Source organism: Carassius carassius, chromosome 34, assembly GCF_963082965.1.
Source record: "Carassius carassius chromosome 34, fCarCar2.1, whole genome shotgun sequence".
NCBI lineage: Eukaryota > Metazoa > Chordata > Actinopteri > Cypriniformes > Cyprinidae > Carassius > Carassius carassius.
This window is the reverse complement of record NC_081788.1, coordinates 14335783-14356514: the sequence shown is the minus strand read 5'-3', so window position 1 is coordinate 14356514 and position 20732 is coordinate 14335783. Positions and strand designations below refer to the sequence as shown.

Genomic DNA, 20732 nt, shown 5'->3' with positions numbered 1-20732 from the left:
GCCTGGAGCAACAGGACCATTCGAGGAGGACCATACCAGGGACTTTTCCGATCTGGCTCAGCCTGAGCGAGCAGTGTAAGGCACCCCTGCCAGCGAACAGTCCCAAGAAGGATTTTGACACTGGATTGAATTCTGGAGAACAACGGATCTCCATTCACTGTCAGCCCCACTCCCGAACCAGAGACCAGCCAGCCCTCTTCCCGCTACATGGAGCAAATGCCTAAGCCCACCGCAGATGGAGATCCTGAGCCTGCCGCGACACTTGAGTCAGCGTGCATAACCGCTACTAAGCTGATTGTCGCACCGGAGCCTAAGCCTCAACACCGATCTGACCAGGTGCGTGAGGCGGCAACATCACCTATCCCCAAGGGAGTTTTGGTGGAGATCGAGGGCTGGGAGGGTGAGCTGCAGCCGGTTTCTTGGATAAATTATGAGGAACTAATGGACATTTTCAATCTGACTTAATAGACTGGTATGGGGAGGTTATACCCAGTTCTCCTTCGCTGGTTCCGTCTAGCCCTGAATTTCCTGGGTCTCCGCTGGTTCCGCCCAGCTCCTGTCCTCCGGTGTTCCCTCCCAGCGTCCCTCTCCCACCTCCTCTTAAGACCAGTCAGTTCCTCAGCCCCATCTCCACTGGTGCCTGTCATTCACTCAGCTCACCCTCAGTCAGTGCAATCTGGGCGCTCCATTTCCAGTCTCCAGCTCTGCCTTGGTGTGAGGATACCCTGTCTCCACCTCCAGCCTACGAGCCCTGGACTTCACCTTGGTCCTTCGACCCATCAGCTTTGGCTCCTAGCTCCCTCGTCTCCACCATGGCCCATCTTCCCAACAGCTCCACCAGGCCCCCTTGTCCCTTCAGCTCTGCCTTGGTCAGTTGTCGACCATCCGCTGCCTCGGGACTCCACTCCTCTGTACTTTTGGCTCTGTTAGGCTCTTCCTTTCCTTCAGCTCCACCTCCATCCTCAGTTGCTTTGGCTCCGCAGTGGTCTTCTGGAGCCCTGCCTCAGTCGCTTGAGCCTTCAGCTCTGCCTTGGCCCTCTGGATCCATCCTGGGCTCCTCTTCTGCCAGCTCAGTCTCCGTCAGTCGGCCCCCTGGTGTTGTTAGCCCTTCCTCCTCCATGGCCCTCCCCCCATCGACTCCACTGTGGGCCGCTATCCTGGCTGGTCTCTGGAACTCCACCTGGCTTATCTTCCTCCAGGTTCCTCTCATCTACTCCGCCCTATGAACTATGCCCATTTCCCATTACCTGCCCCACGCCCGCCTCCTAAACCCCCATCCTCCCTCTTCTGGAGTTGGTGCGAGGACACACTTTTCTGGGAGGGCGGCGAAATGTCACATGTATAATCTGTTTTGGTTTAGTTTTCTGTGTTTTCATTCTCCTGCCTTATTTGTTTCCATGGTTTTCGATGAATTAGCTTTACACCTGTTTCAGTTCTCCCAATTAAGTTTCTAGTATATGTTCTAAGTTTTTTTTTTTTCCCTGGTCCTTTGTCTGTTACTAGTTTGGTGTACATGTTGTGCTTCCCCAGCTCCTTGATTCCTTGTGTTTGCTTTGTGGATTATAATAAGACTTATTGGACTACTCCTGCGTTGTGTGCCTCCTTAGAGCACATCTACCATAATATAATTAAGGGAAAAGATGCACCATTAACACTCTCTAGATATCAGTGCAAGACACATAATTCAAACAAATACACAACTCAAATAATGTAGTAAACAGTATATATAATATAAGCAAAGTTTAAAGTTCTGTCAATTTCAATTACATACAACTCTATTATAATAATATAATGCTTGGATGCATTTCTACTTAAATGGATGACCTTTTGTGCCGGAGTAAGGTCAGAAATCATAATTTTCACACTTTCACTTCATTTAGTTCACATTTTCAAACACAAAACCTCTGAATGACGACTGTTGTAGGCTTCACAAAATGAACTACTAATTTAACAAGTCTAGAGCTCCGGCTAACAAGCAAGAGAGTATATCATTTCTGTCGGGCCAACATCCAAGACTAAATGAATAACATCCATTCTTAGCAATGAGTAATGCAAGCAGAGTTTACCATTTCAAACCTGTTGATCTCTGCTATATAATAAACGTCCAAAGTCACTGAGTCATACTCTGTTATGATGGTACACTCCAAACAGGAAGTAATACTAAATCTGTGTGCTTGGTCATAAATTGCTCTTAATAGCACCTATTTAGCAACTTTATATCAGCACTCAGACAATCAAGCAGAGATTAAATCTGATGGCTGAATCTATGTGCACTAAGACTAAAACCACTATACATTTTTCCAGTTCTTCCTAGCTCAATCATACTTACATCTATGATGTAAAACAAACATGTAGGCATCATCTGAAACTACCGATGATATCAGTTTATTACCAAGAATGTTGTGGTAACATGTTCCACGGATAAATGTATTTGTTAAAGTAATGTACACCATATTATCCAAGTCACTTAAAAAGTACAAAAAGTAGCACACATTAATTTTCCACTTATTTAATTTATTTAGTGGCAAATAGAAATAAAATCCTGGAATGTTTTTCCTGGAAAACCTTAATTTCTTTGCAGCTGAATAAAGCAAGACATGAACATCAGTAGGGCTGCAACTAACGATTATTTTGATAATCGATTAATCTGTCGATTATTTTTACGATTAATCGATTAATCGGTTTATGTACTTATATTTTAGTTTTTTCCATTTTTTCCCCAAGTAAATTATTAATAAATGGTCTTTATCCTTCAGCATGGATTTTTTAAAGAGATTTTAACCATTTTGCACTGTCATATCCTAATCAAAAATATACCTGGAGTTGTTTTATTGTGTTAGTAATCCTTTGTCGAACTCTTCTGCAATCAGAACACTGACCCATACTCTAGCAAATTTCACAAGGAGATTTAAAATAATGTTTTCACCATGGCAGTCCTTAGAGCTCCTAAAGTAGTTTAACATCCCGAACGAAGCTTATTAAGGAATCTTTCAGAACATATTTTCACGAAGAATAAGGATAAAACAGAATAAAATTGCAGTGCATTGTATTTTATTATTTACTGGGAAACAGCTTTATAGCTTTTGCTGTGAAATTGTAAACAATCCTTCGAATAAAGTGCCAGTGGCATGAAACCTGAATGGAACTCACAATTTAAAGTAAAATCCATCAGAAGGTTGTCCAGAAGAAAAAATTGGACAGTCACACACAAAAAACCTGCTGTGTGAAAAAGAGCAGTGAATACTTAGAAAAAAAGTGCATTTCAAATATCTTTAAACATTTACCTCTCTCATTCAGTCATAATTAGGCTGCACGACTGAATTTTGAACTGGTAAACGACAAACTGATCACAGAACATGTTTGTAAAGCTTTAAATGTTAACTGTTAAAAAGCAATGTTATCAGCTTTTACGACTAAACATTTGCAAACAACATTGTACTGGAGAATCTGCACAAATAAAAGTCTTAGGGGCCGTTCACATATCGTGCCTAAAAACGCGTGGAAAACGCTAGGTGCACCGCTTTCTCCTCCTTTCCAAAGCGTTCGGACAGAAGCGCCCCTGAGGCGTCTGCCTTTGCTAAGCAACCATGACGTGCTCTCTCCTTGAAGACGCGGAAATTTCAGCAAAGGATAAATGGATTTGCAGCTTTAAAAATCGCTTGCAGTAGCTCTGCTACTAAATTTATTTCAAAATGGAAATCCATATACAACTATGATCAGCTGTTCCTTTCATCTTGACTGAGCTTTTAACGTTGTTACGGGAAAGGATGAAGCTGATTGGTTAGTTCTTGTCACATGACCCGCGATGCGCTTGCAGCATTCTGAAAAGTTGAGATGTTTTTAACTCGATGCGGTGCGGTGTTGGAAATAACCAACTTGAGCGCGCAAAAGACGCGATATGTGAACATCCCCTTAAACAGTTCAGTAGTGCAGAGTTTACAGGTTAATCTTCTTTTTTGAAGGCTCAAAGTAAAGTACTCCCACATCACGCTAAATGCTGCAGAGACGCTGTTCGGGAAGCACGTGACATAAAACGAGGCCAGCTATTGGCTATTCGCTACTTCTCCTGCTGTACTGGCTGAGTAAAACCTCCGGTGGCTCATTACTGCCACACTTTGGTCACCGCAGATTTGAAATATGCACGAAATGAGCCGCTTACGGCAAATAAAAGTTATTTAGCAACGAATCGATGACTAAATTAGTTGACAACTATTTTAATAATCGATTTTTATCGATTAAATCGATTCGTTGTTTCAGCTCTAAACATCAGGGATGACATGGGGGTGAGTAAATTATCAGGAAATTTTTATTCTGGAAAAGAACTGAACCTTTAACAATTACCCTTACAGTGGATCTCAGTAGTGTTCAGTGCATATGTATTATTGCAGCATTGTTAATATCCCATGAATTTACTGTTGTAATCTAATTCTAGCATAATCTTTAAATGTCATTACTTACACCTCACAGCATTTAGCTAGTGCAGAAAAGAGGATATCAGAGAGGATTCAACCTTTCCTATTCTGATTGATTTAGTCTGAAGACTATATGCAAAGTTCAAAGGTGACATTCAGTCACCCCAGTTGCTCAAGCAAGCAAACAGTGTGTTATGGTGAAACAAGCACAAAACCTTGTGTAAACAATTATACATGTAAATACATGTGCACAGGGAAAAACTGCATGTGCTGCAGTTTTGCTGGAGAAAAGGGGATTTTAACTTGGTTAGACAGGGGTTTAACACTACACTGGACTGTTCAAATAGAGATTAAAGGGGGTTCCTGCCAGCAGCAGCATATGAGAGTCTTTTTGCTTTGTGTTGGCATTCACTTCTGGCTGGTGAGACCCGATCGTCTCTGCCGCTCCTATTTCACAAGGGCAGTGGAAAAGCCTAGGTCAGCAGAGCAGGCTACTGGAGGGGGATGGATCTACATTCTGCCGAACCGTGTGTGTGTGTGTGTGTGTGTGTGCACAGACACATATGTCTGTGAGGAGAGAAAACTGAGTTTTATGATATTGACTCCAAACAAGGAGAGAGAGATATCATGATTTCAACACCTGTGGTAAACTAAGGTCAATCATGTTTGTGCAGAGAGTGCTTGCAAACCTGTTTGTGTTGCAAAGGTCTTCGAATGTCTAGATGTTTTTCACAAAGAGTCAAAAGCTAGTGCACTGTAAGGCTTAAACTTTCATACTCTGACTCTGTTCTGAGTTTAACATTTAAGTCACATCTAAAAGTGCATTCAATATTTTTGTGTTGTAAACTGCTGTTCAAAGGTTTTTAGAGTGCTTGAACTGAAGTGAACATTTTTTTTGATAACGTAAAGGTTCTTTGCTCTCTTTTTGTACAATTAAATTGTTACAGGGGTATTAGTAACTTACAATGTTTTTATTAAATTCACATAAAATACAAAGTCAGTCATATTAAAATATTTGGTACCCATATCTGGTACTTAAGTAAAGAGACAGATTTTTAAGCAAAGTTAGATTACACTATACTTTGCCCATCGCCCATTATAGATCAACTAACAATCTATAAAGGTGCAAAATGCATTTACTTACACATACTGTATTTGAGAATCTAGATATTTCATGATATATTTTAGGAATATTTTGTATAAAAATAAAAAAATTATAAAACTCCTGCTGAAAAAAAACAACAGACACCATTACAAAATTTGTAATGGTTTTTACTAGTTATAATGGGACTTGTATTGGTTTTACTGGAAACTGTAATGGAACATGTTGGTTTCTACTGTTAATTGGATGCCTTCTATAGGTGGCTTGTTAAGCCCAATAAATCGGAATATGTCCCAAAATACATTACAGAAAACCATTTTTTATGGTATTAATGTTTAAAAGTTGATGGTTTGTAACGTTTGTAATGGTAACTTGAGGAGAACAAATGGTCACTAAATACGACTTTGGAATGGATAAGTTAAAAGTAAATGCAAGTTGGCTCAAAAAAGTTATATCTGATAATATCCATTTGTTTTCGAATGGCTCAAAAAAGTTATATCTGATAATATCCATTTGTTTTCGGATGCCACTTAGTTCAATATTTTACAAACAATGAAATGCAGACATTTTAAGTGTCCTAAAAGTGTGCAAATATTAATAGCTAACCTAAAAGCTTCTCAGCATTAGGGAAGCATTTTAAAGTCAGCCGATTAAACATCTAGAGTTTAACATAAGCTGATGTGCATGTCATGCCTTGAATAGGAAACCTGCACAACATGTGACCTTTTCCACAATGAAGAAACATGTCGCAAACTGGGGATACAGAAAAAAATGAACTGGAAAAAAATTGCAATATAGTAATAATAAATTAATACTTTTTTTAAAAAATCACTGTAAAGCAGTAGATTCATTTCAGAAAAATCGTTCAACACATTTGAGTCAGTGTTTTAGGAATATGCAAATCTGCAGCACTCTTCTTGCTATCATCTTAAGACCTCTCTCTTCATAACAAGCTGCCTAGCTTCATTCACAGATGCATTTCAATCTGGAACTCATGACCTTTCTGTTTAAGCATCTGTAAAATGGGAAATTTGATTGCAGCACTTTTACATCTCTTTGTTCAGGATTTTGTAGAATTGCACAGGTAATGTCATGGCTGCTTGGAAATATTAAATGCAGCGAGTCTTGGATTTGCAGCCTATTTCAATGCCATTTATGGCTGAAAATGTGTAAGGGGTTTTTAGAATAATTTCTATGATTATTTTCTGTGATTTTGAGTTTTTAGATGGTCAAGCTTGCTTAATTCATCAGTATTAAAATTCAAAGTGAAAAAGTTATTACTGCAGTATTCAAAAGTGTTATCAATGTGCTACATACTAAATCTTATTTTACAGCAGAGAAAAAAGGCACAAAATAATAATATACAAAACTAGAAGACACATTTGTTGAAACAGTAAAGAAATACCAGCTTCTTTATATTTTCAGACCTCAAATGGACTTGATATATCTGAAGGGCCCTCAAACCTGCGGAAAACAGCTGTATGACAGACGCCACGTGCATAAATCCAGCTGCCGCGCTAATTCATAACAGGAATAAACAGCAAATGTGTCCATTTAATTCCCGCTCTGTTTAACTTGCTACTCTGGCCTTGATTTGACGAGGGTAATAAATATTTTCAAACACTTTTTACAGCCGATAAGCCACCCGAGGCCCCTTATAAACATATGCGTGCGTATTTATGTCTTACTCCCTCTTACGCTGAGAACTGCGCAAAGTTTATACGACAGAACAACATCAAACGAGAAACAACAACAACATAAAGATTACTAAGTTACTTATCAAAAGAATTTTAATATGCACACACAGCACGCAAAATGTGCTAGATTTCCCAAACTGTTTACTGCCCTGTGCTCCACAACCTTTGCACACCCCTTAAAACCAAAGCGTAGCCCAACTAATACACTTAAAATAAAGACGTTTAAATGCATATCATGCAAGAACACTTGATAAGAAGACAGCGAAACTTACTCAGCTCCAAATAAGTTGTCCGCGAGCAAAATCTGTTGAGAGTTTTTACTTTTTGAACAGTTCGTTCATCCGGATCAACAGACTTGCCTGTAGTGGGGCTCTCGGCAAACTCCGATGCAAAAACAAGAAAAACTGAACAAAAACGTGATCAAATCACACTCAGAAATCACCCGAACATCTTTTCCGAAAATACCGCTGAACGCGTTGAACGGTTTTCAGGAATAACGCGTTGTTGACAGTTATTTGTTAATAGGGAGCGGGGGCACCGCACGGATCTTTAAGGGTCTCACGTTGACTGCGTAGCACTTCAAGTCTTCAATTTTCACCCAGTGGGTCTGGTGTCACTGGCTCGCGCCCCCTGTCGACAGATATTCGAGTCCTCAAAAGCCTGGCGCGAGCTCCGAAATATAGCGGTCTCCCACGCGCTGAGCGCGCGCAACATCCAGACCGAACACTAGTGCCGCGTAGAATCGAGTGAGTTTAATCAGTACAGATCATCGCGGAGAGTTTCTCTCTGTTGTTTTCGAAAGTGTCGAAGGTCACTTTAACGCCGTATTTGGCCAGTTTTGAGAGAGCCAGCGTTTTTGAGGGAGACCAGTCACTCTTTTGGTTGTTTATTTGGGAGAGAGCGCACTGCTTCGCGTTTCAACCAGTTTATAAAAGACATCCAGCTCAGGGCACTCTTTTTGTCTATTATTAGGGAGAGAGGACACAGGCTGCTCTTTTTGGTTACTTAATTTGACAGTCTTTCATTCAGATTGGCCACTTTTGTTCAGTGGTCACTCTTTTGGTTTACTAATTAGGGAAAGAGAACAGATTGGCAACACTTTTCAGTCACTTGGTCAGGATTTTTGAGCAAGACCAGATTTTGTCAGTTATTTTAACTTATCCACACTTTTGGCCTCTTTGTAAACTATGAACAAAAATTAAGTGCCTTTTGGTCATTTTCAAGATTGGCTCAAAAAGTACTTATACTTGAAGAAAGTGCATTGGACATTTAAACATTTAGATTTTAATTTCTTTACTGTGACATAAATTTTGGGGTTTTGTATGTTATCTCTGTGTTAATGAATTGCAGATCAAGGCACCTGGTGTGGGCAAATTTCTTTACCTATATTAACTTGCAATCTAGAGAGTAATGGCAATAATTGTAGAGCAGTAATATTTATATAGGATATTTATATTTATGTAGTAATTACTTCTGGGGGAAGTTATGGCCTAGTGGTTGGAGAGTTTGACTCCTAACCCTAGGGTTGTGGGTTCGAGTCTTGGGCCGGCAGTACCACAACTTAGGTGCCCTTGAGCAAGGCACCAAACCCCCAACTGCTCCCTGGGTGCCGCAGCATAAATGGCTGCCCTGTGCGTGTGTACACTTTGGATGGGTTAAACACAGAGTGTGTGTACACTTTGGATGGGTTAAACACAGAGCATGAATTCTGAGTATGGGTCACCATACTTGGCTGTGTGTCACTTTCACTGAGAATATTTTGTATTCGTCTTCTCTAATTTGCAGTGGAAGAATAGAATCCAAAAGTCTGAACAGCTAAAAATGACCTCATCTTTACTTTAGGTCAGAGTTTATCATATGTCTTTTGTCATGTGAGCAACCTTTTAATTACTGGACTTGGCTCGAATTGAGTACTTTTACATCTGTTTGTTAGACTTTGAGAAACCTTATGTGCTTGAATCAAATTAGACGTTTTCAGTTTCCTTGTCAGCCTTAATTCTGTTTCATCATTTATGATCTCAGATGTGAAAGGGTGTGCTATACAATTCAAGGTCTGGATGTTTTAAATGAAGCTTGCCTGTCTGTTTAATATGAATCAATGCAAGGGTTGTGCTTTTAATACAGTCCTCTTACCCATGTGTCTTAAAAATATAGCAGAAATTCAAGTTTTTTTATATCAATCTTTTGAAAAAGAAACTATAACATGTGAGGTGGGATAGCCCCGTAGTGAATTTTGATCAGAATTTAGAAGGACAGTTCATTGAAAGGGGCCCATTCTTCACTCCCACAAGTGCCTCAGTGAATGAGAGTGAAAAAAAACCAGACAATTTACATTAAATGAATGTGGCATGTGAAAAAAGCTCTTGGATGACAAATTGGGTGTCTGACTTCTATCTCAGCAAACTTCAAACTTGCCCTTATATTTTATCTCAATAATGTGCATTTCAACATATATCTATGGCCTATGCTCTCAATGTCAAATGAAAAAATGTTAATACATGCATTTATGACCTCAAGGTTAGATTATTGTAATGCTTTATTGGGTGGTTGTTCTGCCCGCTTAGTAAACAAACTACAGCTAGTCCAAAATGCAGCATCAAGAGTTCTTACTAGAACCAGGAAGTATGACCATATTAGCCCGGTCCTGTCAACACTGCACTGGCTCCCTATCAAACATCGTATAGATTTTAAAATATTGCTTATTACTTATAAAGCCCTGAATGGTTTAGCACCTCAGTATTTGAATGAGCTCCTTTTACATTATTATCCTCTACGTCCGCTACGTTCTCAAAACTCAGGCAATTTGATAAAACCTCTAATATCTAAATCAACTATTTGGCACCTAAACTCTGGAATAACCTACCTAACATTGTTCGGGAGGCAGACACACTCTTGCAGTTTAAATCTAGATTAAAGACCCATCTCTTTAACCTGGCTTACACATAACATACTAATATATTTCTAATATCCAAAACCGTTAAAGGATTTTTAGGCTGCATTAAGTAGGTAAAACAGAACCCACATGGAAAAAACCTATATAAACATATATGTTTCAATATAGGTTTTGATATATGTTTTTAATATATGTGACATATATAAAATTGTCCGTTTTCCTATATGTACATATATGTACATATATGCACACATATATATGTACATATATATGAATATATATGTACATACAGGTCCTTCTCAAAAAAATTGCATATTGTGATAGAGTTCATTATTTTCCATAATGTAATGATAAAAATTAAACTTTCATATATTTTAGATTCATTGCACACCAACTGAAATATTTCAGGTCTTTTATTGTTTTAATACTGATGATTTTGGCATACAGCTCATGAAAACCCAAAATGCCTGTCTCAAAAAATTAGCATATTTCATCCGACCAATAAAAGAAAAGTGTTTTTAATACAAAGAAAGTCAACCTTCAAATAATTATGTTCAGTTATGCACTCAATACTTGGTCGGGAATCCTTTTGCAGAAATGACTGCTTCAATGCGGCGTGGCATGGAGGCAATCAGCCTGTGGCACTGCTGAGGTGTTATGGAGGCCCAGGATGCTTCGATAGCGGCCTTAAGCTCATCCAGAGTGTTGGGTCTTGCGTCTCTCAACTTTCTCTTCACAATATCCCACAGATTCTCTATGGGGTTCAGGTCAGGAGAGTTGGCAGGCCAATTGAGCACAGTAATAACATGGTCAGTAAACCATTTACCAGTGGTTTTGGCACTGTGAGCAGGTGCCAGGTCGTACTGAAAAACGAAATCTTCATCTCCATAAAGCTTTTCAGCAGATGGAAGCATGAAGTGCTCCAAAATCTTCTGATAACTAGCTGCATTGACCCTGCCCTTGATAAAACACAGTGGACCAATACCGGCAGCTGACATGGCACCCCAGACCATCACTGACTGTGGGTACTTGTCACTGGACTTCAGGCATTTTGGCATTTCCTTCTCCCTAGTCTTCCTCCAGACACTGGCACCTTGATTTCCGAATGACATGCAAAATTTCCTTTCATCGGAAAAAAGTACTTTGGACCACTGAGCAACAGTCCAGTGCTGCTTCTCTGTAGCCCATTTCCTGCACACGCCTGTGCACGGTGGCTCTGGATGTTTCTACTCCAGACTCAGTCCACTGCTTCCGCAGGTCCCCCAGGGTCTGGAATCGGTCCTTCTTCACAATCTTCCTCAGGGTCCGGTCACCTCTTCTCGTTGTGCAGCGTTTTTTGCCACACTTTTTCCTTCCCACAGACTTCCCACTGAGGTGCCTTGATACAGCACTCTGGGAACAGCCTATTCGTTCAGAAATTTCTTTCTGTGTCTTACCCTAGGCAACATAAATAAAAGTCCAAAATGTAGAAATGTACATTATTTATTTACTCAAGATCAATCAAATAGTACAAAACAAAAAATATAGGCTAGTACAAGAACAAAAATAAGACAAAAAACCTGCTAGGCAACATAAATAAAAGTCCAAAATATAGAAATGTACATTATGTATTTACAAGAACAATCAAATAGTACAAGAACAAAAATAAGACAAAAAACTGAACAGAAAAAAAAAATTATCTTTAATATTCTTTGAAGGTCTGTCATGATATATATATGCAGTATATATATGGCATATATGCAGCATATATGCAGTATATATACACATATATGCAGCATATATGCGCATATATGCAGCATATATTATCATATATGTGCATGTACACTGCATATAGGTTTCATATATGCGCATATATCCACATATAGGTTCTTTCCATGTGGGCGGGAACACTTCCCATAACACCCGATGTACTTGCTACATCATTAGAAGAATGGCATCTACGCTAATATTAGTCTGTTTCTCTCTTATTCCGAGGTCACCGTAGCCACCTGATCCAGTCTGTATCCAGATCAGAGGCTCACTGCAGTCACCTGGATTCAGTACGTATCCAGACCAGATGGTGGATCAGCACCTAGAAAGGACCTCTACATCCCTGAAAGACAGCGGAGACCAGGACAACTAGAGCCCCAGAGACAGATCCCCTGTAATGACCTTGTCTCAGAGGACCACCAGGACATGACCCCAGGAAACAGATGATTCTTCTTCACAATCTGACTTTGCTGCAGCCTGGAATTGAACTGCTGGTTTCGTCTGGTCAGAGGAGAACTGGCCCCCGACTGGGCCTGGTTTCTCCCAAGGTTTTTTCTCTATTCAGTCACCGATGGAGTTTTGGCTCCTTGCCGCTGTCGCCTCTGGCTTGCTTAGTTGGGGTCACTTAATTTAAAGTGTTATCCTTGACTTGATTGCAAATGAATGCACAGACACTATTTAAACTGAACTGAGATGATGACATCACTGAATTCAATGATGAACTGCCTTTAACTGTCATTTTGCATTTTTGACACTGTTTTCCTAATGAATGTTGTTCAGTTGCTTTGAAGCAATTTATTTTGTTTAAAGCATTATATAAATAAAAGTGACTTGACTTGACTTGATCTATGTTATTGTTAATCGATTTTGGGTCAGGGTCAAGGCCACAACCCACGAATGTACATACATTTAGCATTTATATTGCAACACTGCCAGTACTGTGCTAATCATTGTTTTGGAGCTGATTTTTCTTACTGATTTGAAAAGAGTGTTCAGCTACACGCATTAGGTTAAAAAGTTGGAAATTAAACAGTTGGGAAGAAAATGGCCTTTGGATGGACTTTGAAAAGTGGTATGAAACAGAAATGCTTGTAAGATCCTTATTTTTCACACAAAATGTGGCCTTTTCTGGCTCCAAATAAAGTGTAATTCACTTTGTTGGTGTCACACCAAGCTAATGTGTATTTACCTCAGTGTCAGTAGCTAAGTCTCAATTGGATTAGAAGTCTGTTGTGCAGCCTGTCAGCTGGATGGACGCAGCACTGGTTTTAAGTTCCCTGAGGCATTAAGATAACATAATTTTTATAAGTTGTTACGTAATTGAAATGACAGTAAGGTGTAAAGGGAAACGAGAAACATCAGATTATTGGACAGGAATAGAGACAGAATGTGTCCTCCATCCACATTTAGCAGATCAGCTATTACCTTTTTTATAGGTACATAAAAAATGCCTCAAATACTTTCTTATTTCTATTTTTTTTAAATCTGTTCTAAGAACTGTTTGCCAATTCTGCCAATCAACAGTTAAAGCAGAACTGAAATCTATATCTGTTTCTCAAAGGAGTAGCGTTTAAAGACAATTTTTTTTGTTTGTTTTTTGTGTGACTCTTTCCACGTTACACAGTTACTGTACATAAATTATTTAACCACTTTGTCATTCACAAATCTAGTCACTTGAATTATTCACTCAACTGAAATGGTCAAAAACGCTGATTCATTCAGGAATGAAACACCACCATTGTCTGTGTCTGAAATCGCATACTGAGTATGTACTTCTTTTGAATAAGTAATTACTTTGTGCTTCACTACCATTCACAAATCCTCTCCCGTCGCTTGGATAGTTAAGTCAAAGTGTCCATCAGATTCAATATCTCACCGGCAGAGTTTTATGAATACTATGAATTCAGACATACTCTTTTCACTTACTGTTTTTGGCCTATTATTCAGAAGGGAAGTAAGAAATTTCAGATGCAGCCTCTGTGTTTTTTGGAGATGACAACTTGATACCTTAACTAACATCAGATTTGAACACCAAATCGGGATGATTTAATAAGCACTATAGTGTAGATGTTTATCAGGCTGTTGAACTCAAAAGAGATGATTTTACCCTCCTGCTGACAGTCTCACTGGGTGAGTAAAATAAAGCAGTCTTTGTCACTGTATTAATAAAGTATGCAAATGAAATGTTTCCCTCATTTTCTTGCACATGGGTGATCTTAATGGAGGTTAACATCAACGAATACAAATAAAGACATTTAATTCTAATCGGCGGTGAATAATGGGTGTGTATGAGAGGAAGAGAGGGATCATGGAGCCATGTGTGAAATACTGCTATTAATCCAACAAAAACAATCTACACTTTGTCATTAATAAAAAAGTAAAAGGTAGAAAAGTTATGATAAAAAAATACTCTCGTATGATCAAAACTGCTGTTGCTTAATTCAGTTATCTTGTTTGAGGAGAATGGTAACCGTAACAACGCTGGTGGATTTCACAGCTATCATCCGAAGAGAAAATAGAATTAATTATTTTCAAAGATAGAAAACAAAAACATTATAAGCTTTTAAAGAAAAATTGCTATTGGAGTATAGCAGTGGAAAAAACATGATACATTATCAGAAGAGATGCTACTCTGTAGACTCTGACCCTCTGTGTCATTATGGAGTAAACAACTCACATTCTAACATAAGGACTGATATGTTAGTCACGTTGTTCATGACCCACCTCGTTATCTCTGTAGCTCTGTTTCTGAGACAATGCCACAGGTGCTTATGCAGCCGAGGTGTTTGGCAGAGCTGAATCACATTAAAGCGACCAATGTTGAATTCAGCCCATAAATGTGATGTTTTCTTTGTCTTCACAGCCAACAGTCAGTATACGGTCCAGGTCAGGATTTCACTTTATGATAAGTCCAAAACTAATTACATCCATTGCAAAAATGAAAATGATTGTCAATTATGTCCACTTTGCTACTTGTTATATCTTGATTGGACTAAAAAAACAACAACAACAACAAAAAACCCAACAAGATTTGAAATATATATATATAATAGAACTAAATAAATTTAGTTACAACTAGGCAATTAAGCAATTGTGATGCATGCAATTTTAAAACAATCCATGGAAATCAGCAAGCAATTTATTTAAAAAAGATTTCAGGCCTGTCTTTTTTATGGGTGCACACAATACATGGTCTGTCTCGCCACATGAAATCATGGCATGAGCGAATTAGAGAGACACACATGTAAGAAAACTGTTTGCAAGAGCTTCTGGGGAGGTGAAAGAAAATTTTAATCAGAAAGGTCAACACTTTCTCTTTTATGTCAAATTACATTACAGAGCAGACAGCCATCTCTATCATTCAGGTTAGACTTAATGTATCCAAATTGCAGCAATTACATTTTCATTTTAAAACATCTCTTTTCTTTCCCAAGACAATGATTATTGCTATACATAATCATTTTATGAGTAAGAAAAGAGATAGCAAGAAAAAACAGTTCTGTTCTTCCTCTAGTAAAATACAAAATGGACTAAACATTTTTTTTATTACATCTGCTTCCAACCAGAATGGATTTTAGTGTTATTAGTACATGTACTTAGTGCTCAGAAGTGAGTTACTTGTCATATAAAACCCCACCTGTCTAATCTATCAAGCACTCAACCTTGAAAATATGTCAGAAAGAGAAAAAAGACAATGATTCTTGTCTCATTGCACAACCATTATCCTCCTATTGAGTCCCATTTTTCACTATTTAAAGTGACTCGGTTTGAGAGTTTAAGCATGCTCAGTGGCAGTGTGGCCTTCAGTTAGGCTGAACTTTAGCATTAGTTTTAATTACTCCGTTTAGCATATTACTTCTGTAAAATGCCGAAAGCATAGGCTGGCTTTCACTTTAATTAAACAGAGGAAGAGAACAGGGCCACAGGGAGTCTCCGACAGAGAAGACAGACAAAGCAATACCTAAATATTTCTTGAACACTGGCCACTGGTTGACCTCCACCCTGAATAAAACTGAGCAGCAGATTATACAAGGTCAATGTTCTTATTGTTGTGAACATATCATCTTAATAAAGCTGAGAATGCTGCCTCTTTGTGGACAAATTAGGAAAAACACCCTTCATGAGACAGAATGATCCATACTGAATAATTAAGAACAATATATGACAATTAATATTGTGAGCAAGATATGATTTCCTTTTCCCAAAAATGCTAATGTTAACACTCTGGACTAAATCTTACTGACTTTACTCACAGAGGTGTTTCCATCCAAAAATGTCCAGGCTACAAGGGATTTCCTACAAATCTCTTGGTATGCTATATTATTACCAAATATCGAAACTAAAATATTGAAATATGGGAACACCAAATTAGGTAAAAGATTTTCAGCACAGCACAGGGTTAAATTAATTGAACTATCATTATTCTGAGGTTACATATTTTATATGCATTATTCACCTAAGATAGTTTCATAAAGAGAGGAAACTGTTATGCTGTGAGCCATATTTATACAAGAGTTCCAGTCCTTGAATTTGATAGGTTCCAAGAGCAAATATCAGCAAATTTAGTCAAACAGCACTGGGACTACAAGAAGTGAATCAATAAATCACTCAATTCACTCAATCAATGCATTTAAAAACCCTTGTTTGGAGATGGATGGCTCTGCTTTGGATTTGTGTCTTAAATATAAGTTCCTTAATATTAACTTTTTCTTTATTAAACTGCACTGTATTACAATCATAACTTGTTATTCTGATTCTTAATATCACCTGCTACAGTCAAATCTCAGACATGTTGATGTTCAGTGCAAAAAGCATTCTTGCTTGTGTAATATTACCTTTAGAGCTACATACATTTTATTCCCCTGATTAAATATATGTGTGTATGTGTGTGTGACCCTAGTCTTAAATGTCAGTTTTTCAAAATTGAGATTTATGCATCATCTGAAAGATGAATAAATAAGATTTCCATTGATGTATGGTTTGTTAGGATATGACAAAAAAATCCAAATACCAAGAAAATTGCCTTTGAAGTTGTCCAAATGAAGTTCTTAGCAATGCATATTAATGATTAAAAATTAAGTTTCTATATATTTATGGTAGGGAATTTCCAAAATATATAATATAACCCTAATATAACCCTAACCCTAACCTAACCTAACCCTAACTAACCTAACCCTAACTAACCCTAATGATCTTTACTTAATATCCTAATGATTTTTGGCAAAAATGAAAAGTCTATCATTTTGACCCATTGCTAAAAATATACCCCAGCCTAGACTGGATTTGTGGTCCAGGGTCACAAATGTAAAAATATGTCACTTTTTTTCAAAAAATCTAACAAGTCAATTAAGGGACAACATTTAGCCAAAATTGCAATTGTGAAAACAAATAAATGTAATGGTATAACTGTGGTCGCCACCAAAAGCACAACCCCCTATAATAGTGTGACTTGTGACTTGATACATCCAGTAGCTTCATTACAGTCTTATTGGCTATAGCTTGACTCCAGAGTGCCTCAGCAGCCAATCAATACCATTCAGCAGTCCTGTCAGTGTTTCTGCAGTCGTGTCCTGAACCTATAGTATGTCAAAACAAATACTAAAGACTTACTGCATTTTCACTATTAATTTCTTCTACACTGTACAGTCAGAAATACTTTGATTATGTTTGCAGATGCTATTTGATGTCTTACCATCCAAGGGTTGGGCAGGGAGCTGAGCTGAAGCTGATGGGCAATGGTCACACAAGATATCCTGCGTCTGTCTGTGGTCTCTCTAGACACACAGGAGAGCACCAGGATCGGGCGGGACACAGCACCCACCGCAGGGTCTAACATAACCCTGATCTGGGCACATTCCTCCTCCCACCCTCTGTCTGTTCCTCCAATATATAAAAGAGAGACAGACAGTATAAACTGCAAAATCACTATGTGGATCTGCTTACAATGTTACAGCAAACTAAAGAAATTCATACTTAGGCACAATTTATATTAGTGTACAAAACTGATTTCAGGCATAAAGGCATAAGCAATTAAATCCAAAAAGGACAACCATACCTCTTTCTGTCTCAGCATTAGCCACAAAGATGAATCCATTCACAGCTTGACAAACTTGATTAAACATGGGGATGATGCTTAAGGGTATGTTAGACTCACTATCCTCTTCATAGACAAAGATTTTATTGCGCAGATTGACATGCTCCAGACGCGCTCTCTCTCGCTCCGTCCTAAACCCAGAGACACAGACTCTCATTCATACAGTTCATTCAAACTGTGTTATGTGACATATACAGATCAGATCCCATTGAACATGAGGTATGTGGTATACGGCTTCCATATAAGACACTTCTTTCAAAAACATTAATATACCAAAAAGTCCAACGCCAAACATTTAAACAGTATTACGTGTACAACACTTCTAAATAACGATATTATATCCTCTTCCTCACCTGTTTGTTGAATATAAAGTTACAATATTGAATCTGTGCTGATCTTTGTACTTAAAACTGATTCCAGATCCAATGCCTGAAAAAATCCCAACATGGTCAAGTACAGAAAAAGCAACCATAGCACCACATCCATGTATTCAGTTTAATAACTGACTTGAATAAACAATAATGGCACACCACCATCAATCTGCCGATGAGGTAGTCCTGCTAAAGGCAGTACATGAGGAGAATACATGATTGTATTCATGAGGGAAATCTCTAACTGCTCAAGCCCGGGGCCAAACATGGCAAACTGTGGCTCTGAAACCGGTACAAGAGACTGGAAGAAGGAAGTCACAGATTCGAAGGCTCTGGGTTGGTATTGCCATTGGTTTCGACAGGCCGGACAAACACGTAGATACCTGTGGGTGCCATGTTAAAGAGAATATTATAGTAAATATTAAGGGTTTTTAAATACAGGCTAACAACTTTCATAGATACAAGAGATAAATCACTTTATTATTATAAAAATTAAAAAAAGTATAATAAAAATAATAATAAAATGCCATTTTTATTATAGAATTTTTTCGTAGTCTTAGGAAATCTGCCAATGCAACATAAACAGGGTGCACCTAGAGCTGATTATTTCTGATACTGAAGTGCCATGTGCTGCAGCATTAAGCTCTTACTCTGCCATATAATCAAGCTGCATCTCAGGGTCATCCAGCAGAGCTGAGCCAGTGAGCTTGACCTGAGGCACTGATAAATGGTCAACTGACTGCCAGAGTGGCATATCACGTAACAGGAAGTACTTCCACAGGACAGGGTCTCGAACCATTGACTGCCAGTATGTACTGGTGCCTCCCAATCTGCAGAGGTCTTGCGGAGACAGGAAGGTCATGATGAGAAACTGCATGTCAACCTGTATGTTTAGATAAGACAGACAAAAAGAATGTGTTTTGGAGAAATGTTTTAAAAATTATTACGGTTCAAAAGTTTGGGGTTGATTAGATTTTTAATGTTTTGAAAGAAGCTTATAAACTTTTTAATATAAAGTTTATAAGCTTTTTATTATATTTTATATATTAATTTTAATATAAATTAATTTTAATATAAAAAATACAGAAAAACCATAATATTGTGAAATATTATTGCAGTTTAAAATAACTGTTTAATAACTGTCTATTTTAGTATATTTTAACGTAATTTATTCCTGTGATGGCAAAGCTGTATTTTCAGCAGCCATTACTCCAGTCTCCAGTGTAACATGATGCTTCAGAAATCATTCTAATATTTTTGTTGTAATATATGTGCGTGTGTGTGTTTTTTTTTTCAGGATTCTTTGATGAATAGCAAGTTCAAAAGGACAGCATTTATTTGAAATAGATATTTATGTAATATTATAAATAAATGTCACTTTTGATCAATTTAATGGATCCTTGCTGTAACGTTTTTACTTTCTTAAAAAGCTTACTGATCCCAATATTTTAAGCAGTAGTGTAAATAACACAATAATTATTTAGGGACATGATCTGGTATTAGCACCTATACAGCTGCAGTTTGGTCTACATATGTAGTATATTGTATTTGTACACAGGCTATGTTTGGCAGAGCATACTACCATACTGCTCTTACAATTATTGCAGCATATAGTATTTATACTGTGCACAGTAAAATGAGTGGTAAACAAAAAGGTTTACAATACTGAATCCCACAATTCAATGCATTTGTTTGATATATGAACTAGAAGTAATAGCAGCTGTGATTTTTCGCATTTCTGTTTCTCGTTTCATTATTTGATCAAGAGTACCAAAAAAATAAAATAAAAATAAACAAACAAAAATGGAGAATAAAGAGTCGTGCCTTACCGTCAGGTTATCCAGACAGGGGCCCGTGACTTCATTACTTGATCCCTGACCATCACTTTTCTCATTTCTTTGTCGTCTTGTATCAAAAAACCTATCTCTGATACTCATGAGACTTTGCACGACTATAGATCTGCTCAGCATACTGACACTTATTTGTCATATATTTCTTAGATTTCTATATGTAACTTTTTTAATAGAGCAAAAACGTCTTACATGACATGTCATTTATCTGTTAATAACGATTTCAGTTGTAAAGTATTCCTGTGGATTTTCCCGGAACTGTCAAAGTTACACGTCTCTCGTGTTTTCATCATAGGCGTATATGTAACGTCACGCACGGTAGGCTACTGCACTGTGGGAACGGTAGTTAAATCGACACTGCCGAACTACAATAGAATAAAGCAAGGTCTGTCATGATCAGCTTTGGGAGGACATACGGAGGACTAAGAGTGACACGTACAAATAAAATGAAAGTACACGTTATCAATTTAATAATTCTGCAAACTATATATTTAAATTAGCAAATGTATTATGTACCATTTAAAACACAAATTGAATATTATTCCTTGATTTATGTGAAGTATC

General features: G+C 37.9%; 2 protein-coding genes across 5 annotated transcripts in view; both read right to left on the bottom strand.

Moving 5' to 3' along the window:
- The window catches only part of LOC132114449 (growth hormone receptor-like), a 34561-nt gene extending 26748 nt beyond the window's left edge, over positions 1-7813 (bottom strand). The window contains exon 1 of one of the 2 annotated variants that reach the window (XM_059522574.1): positions 7484-7813. The gene's annotated coding sequence lies outside the window, so the exon portion shown is untranslated. The remainder of the gene's footprint in view (positions 1-7483) is intronic. The other variant, XM_059522575.1, reaches the window with a different exon arrangement.
- A 7343-nt stretch (positions 7814-15156) lies between these two features.
- Positions 15157-20484, bottom strand: LOC132114448 (F-box only protein 4-like). Of its 3 annotated transcripts, none has more exons than XM_059522573.1 (8): positions 20148-20484; positions 18969-19201; positions 18481-18701; positions 18301-18376; positions 17909-18078; positions 17546-17727; positions 17034-17429; positions 15157-17002 (listed from the first exon to the last, which is right to left on the bottom strand). In XM_059522573.1, the coding sequence occupies exons 1-7, from the start codon at positions 20286-20288 to the stop codon at positions 17346-17348; spliced, it is 1107 nt and encodes a 368-aa protein (XP_059378556.1). In that variant the 5' UTR covers positions 20289-20484; the 3' UTR covers positions 15157-17002; positions 17034-17345. The 3 variants fall into 3 exon arrangements, with proteins under 3 accessions (XP_059378556.1, XP_059378554.1, XP_059378555.1); XM_059522571.1 differs by having other exon boundaries at positions 17546-17733; positions 20148-20482; XM_059522572.1 differs by having other exon boundaries at positions 17038-17429; positions 17546-17733; positions 20148-20482.
- Between the last annotated feature and the right edge of the window lie 248 nt (positions 20485-20732).

Excerpts from the sequence above, each read along its gene's own strand:
- LOC132114448 (XM_059522571.1), bottom strand. The coding sequence starts at position 20,288 with ATGCTGAGCAGATCTATAGTCGTGCAAAGTCTCATGAGTATCAGAGAT. Across the intron at positions 17,734-17,908 it reads TAATGCTGAGACAGAAAGAG|GAACAGACAGAGGGTGGGAG; the intron begins GTATGGTTGTCC and ends TATATATTGGAG. Across the intron at positions 17,430-17,545 it reads CCCTGCCCAACCCTTGGATG|GTTCAGGACACGACTGCAGA; the intron begins GTAAGACATCAA and ends GACATACTATAG.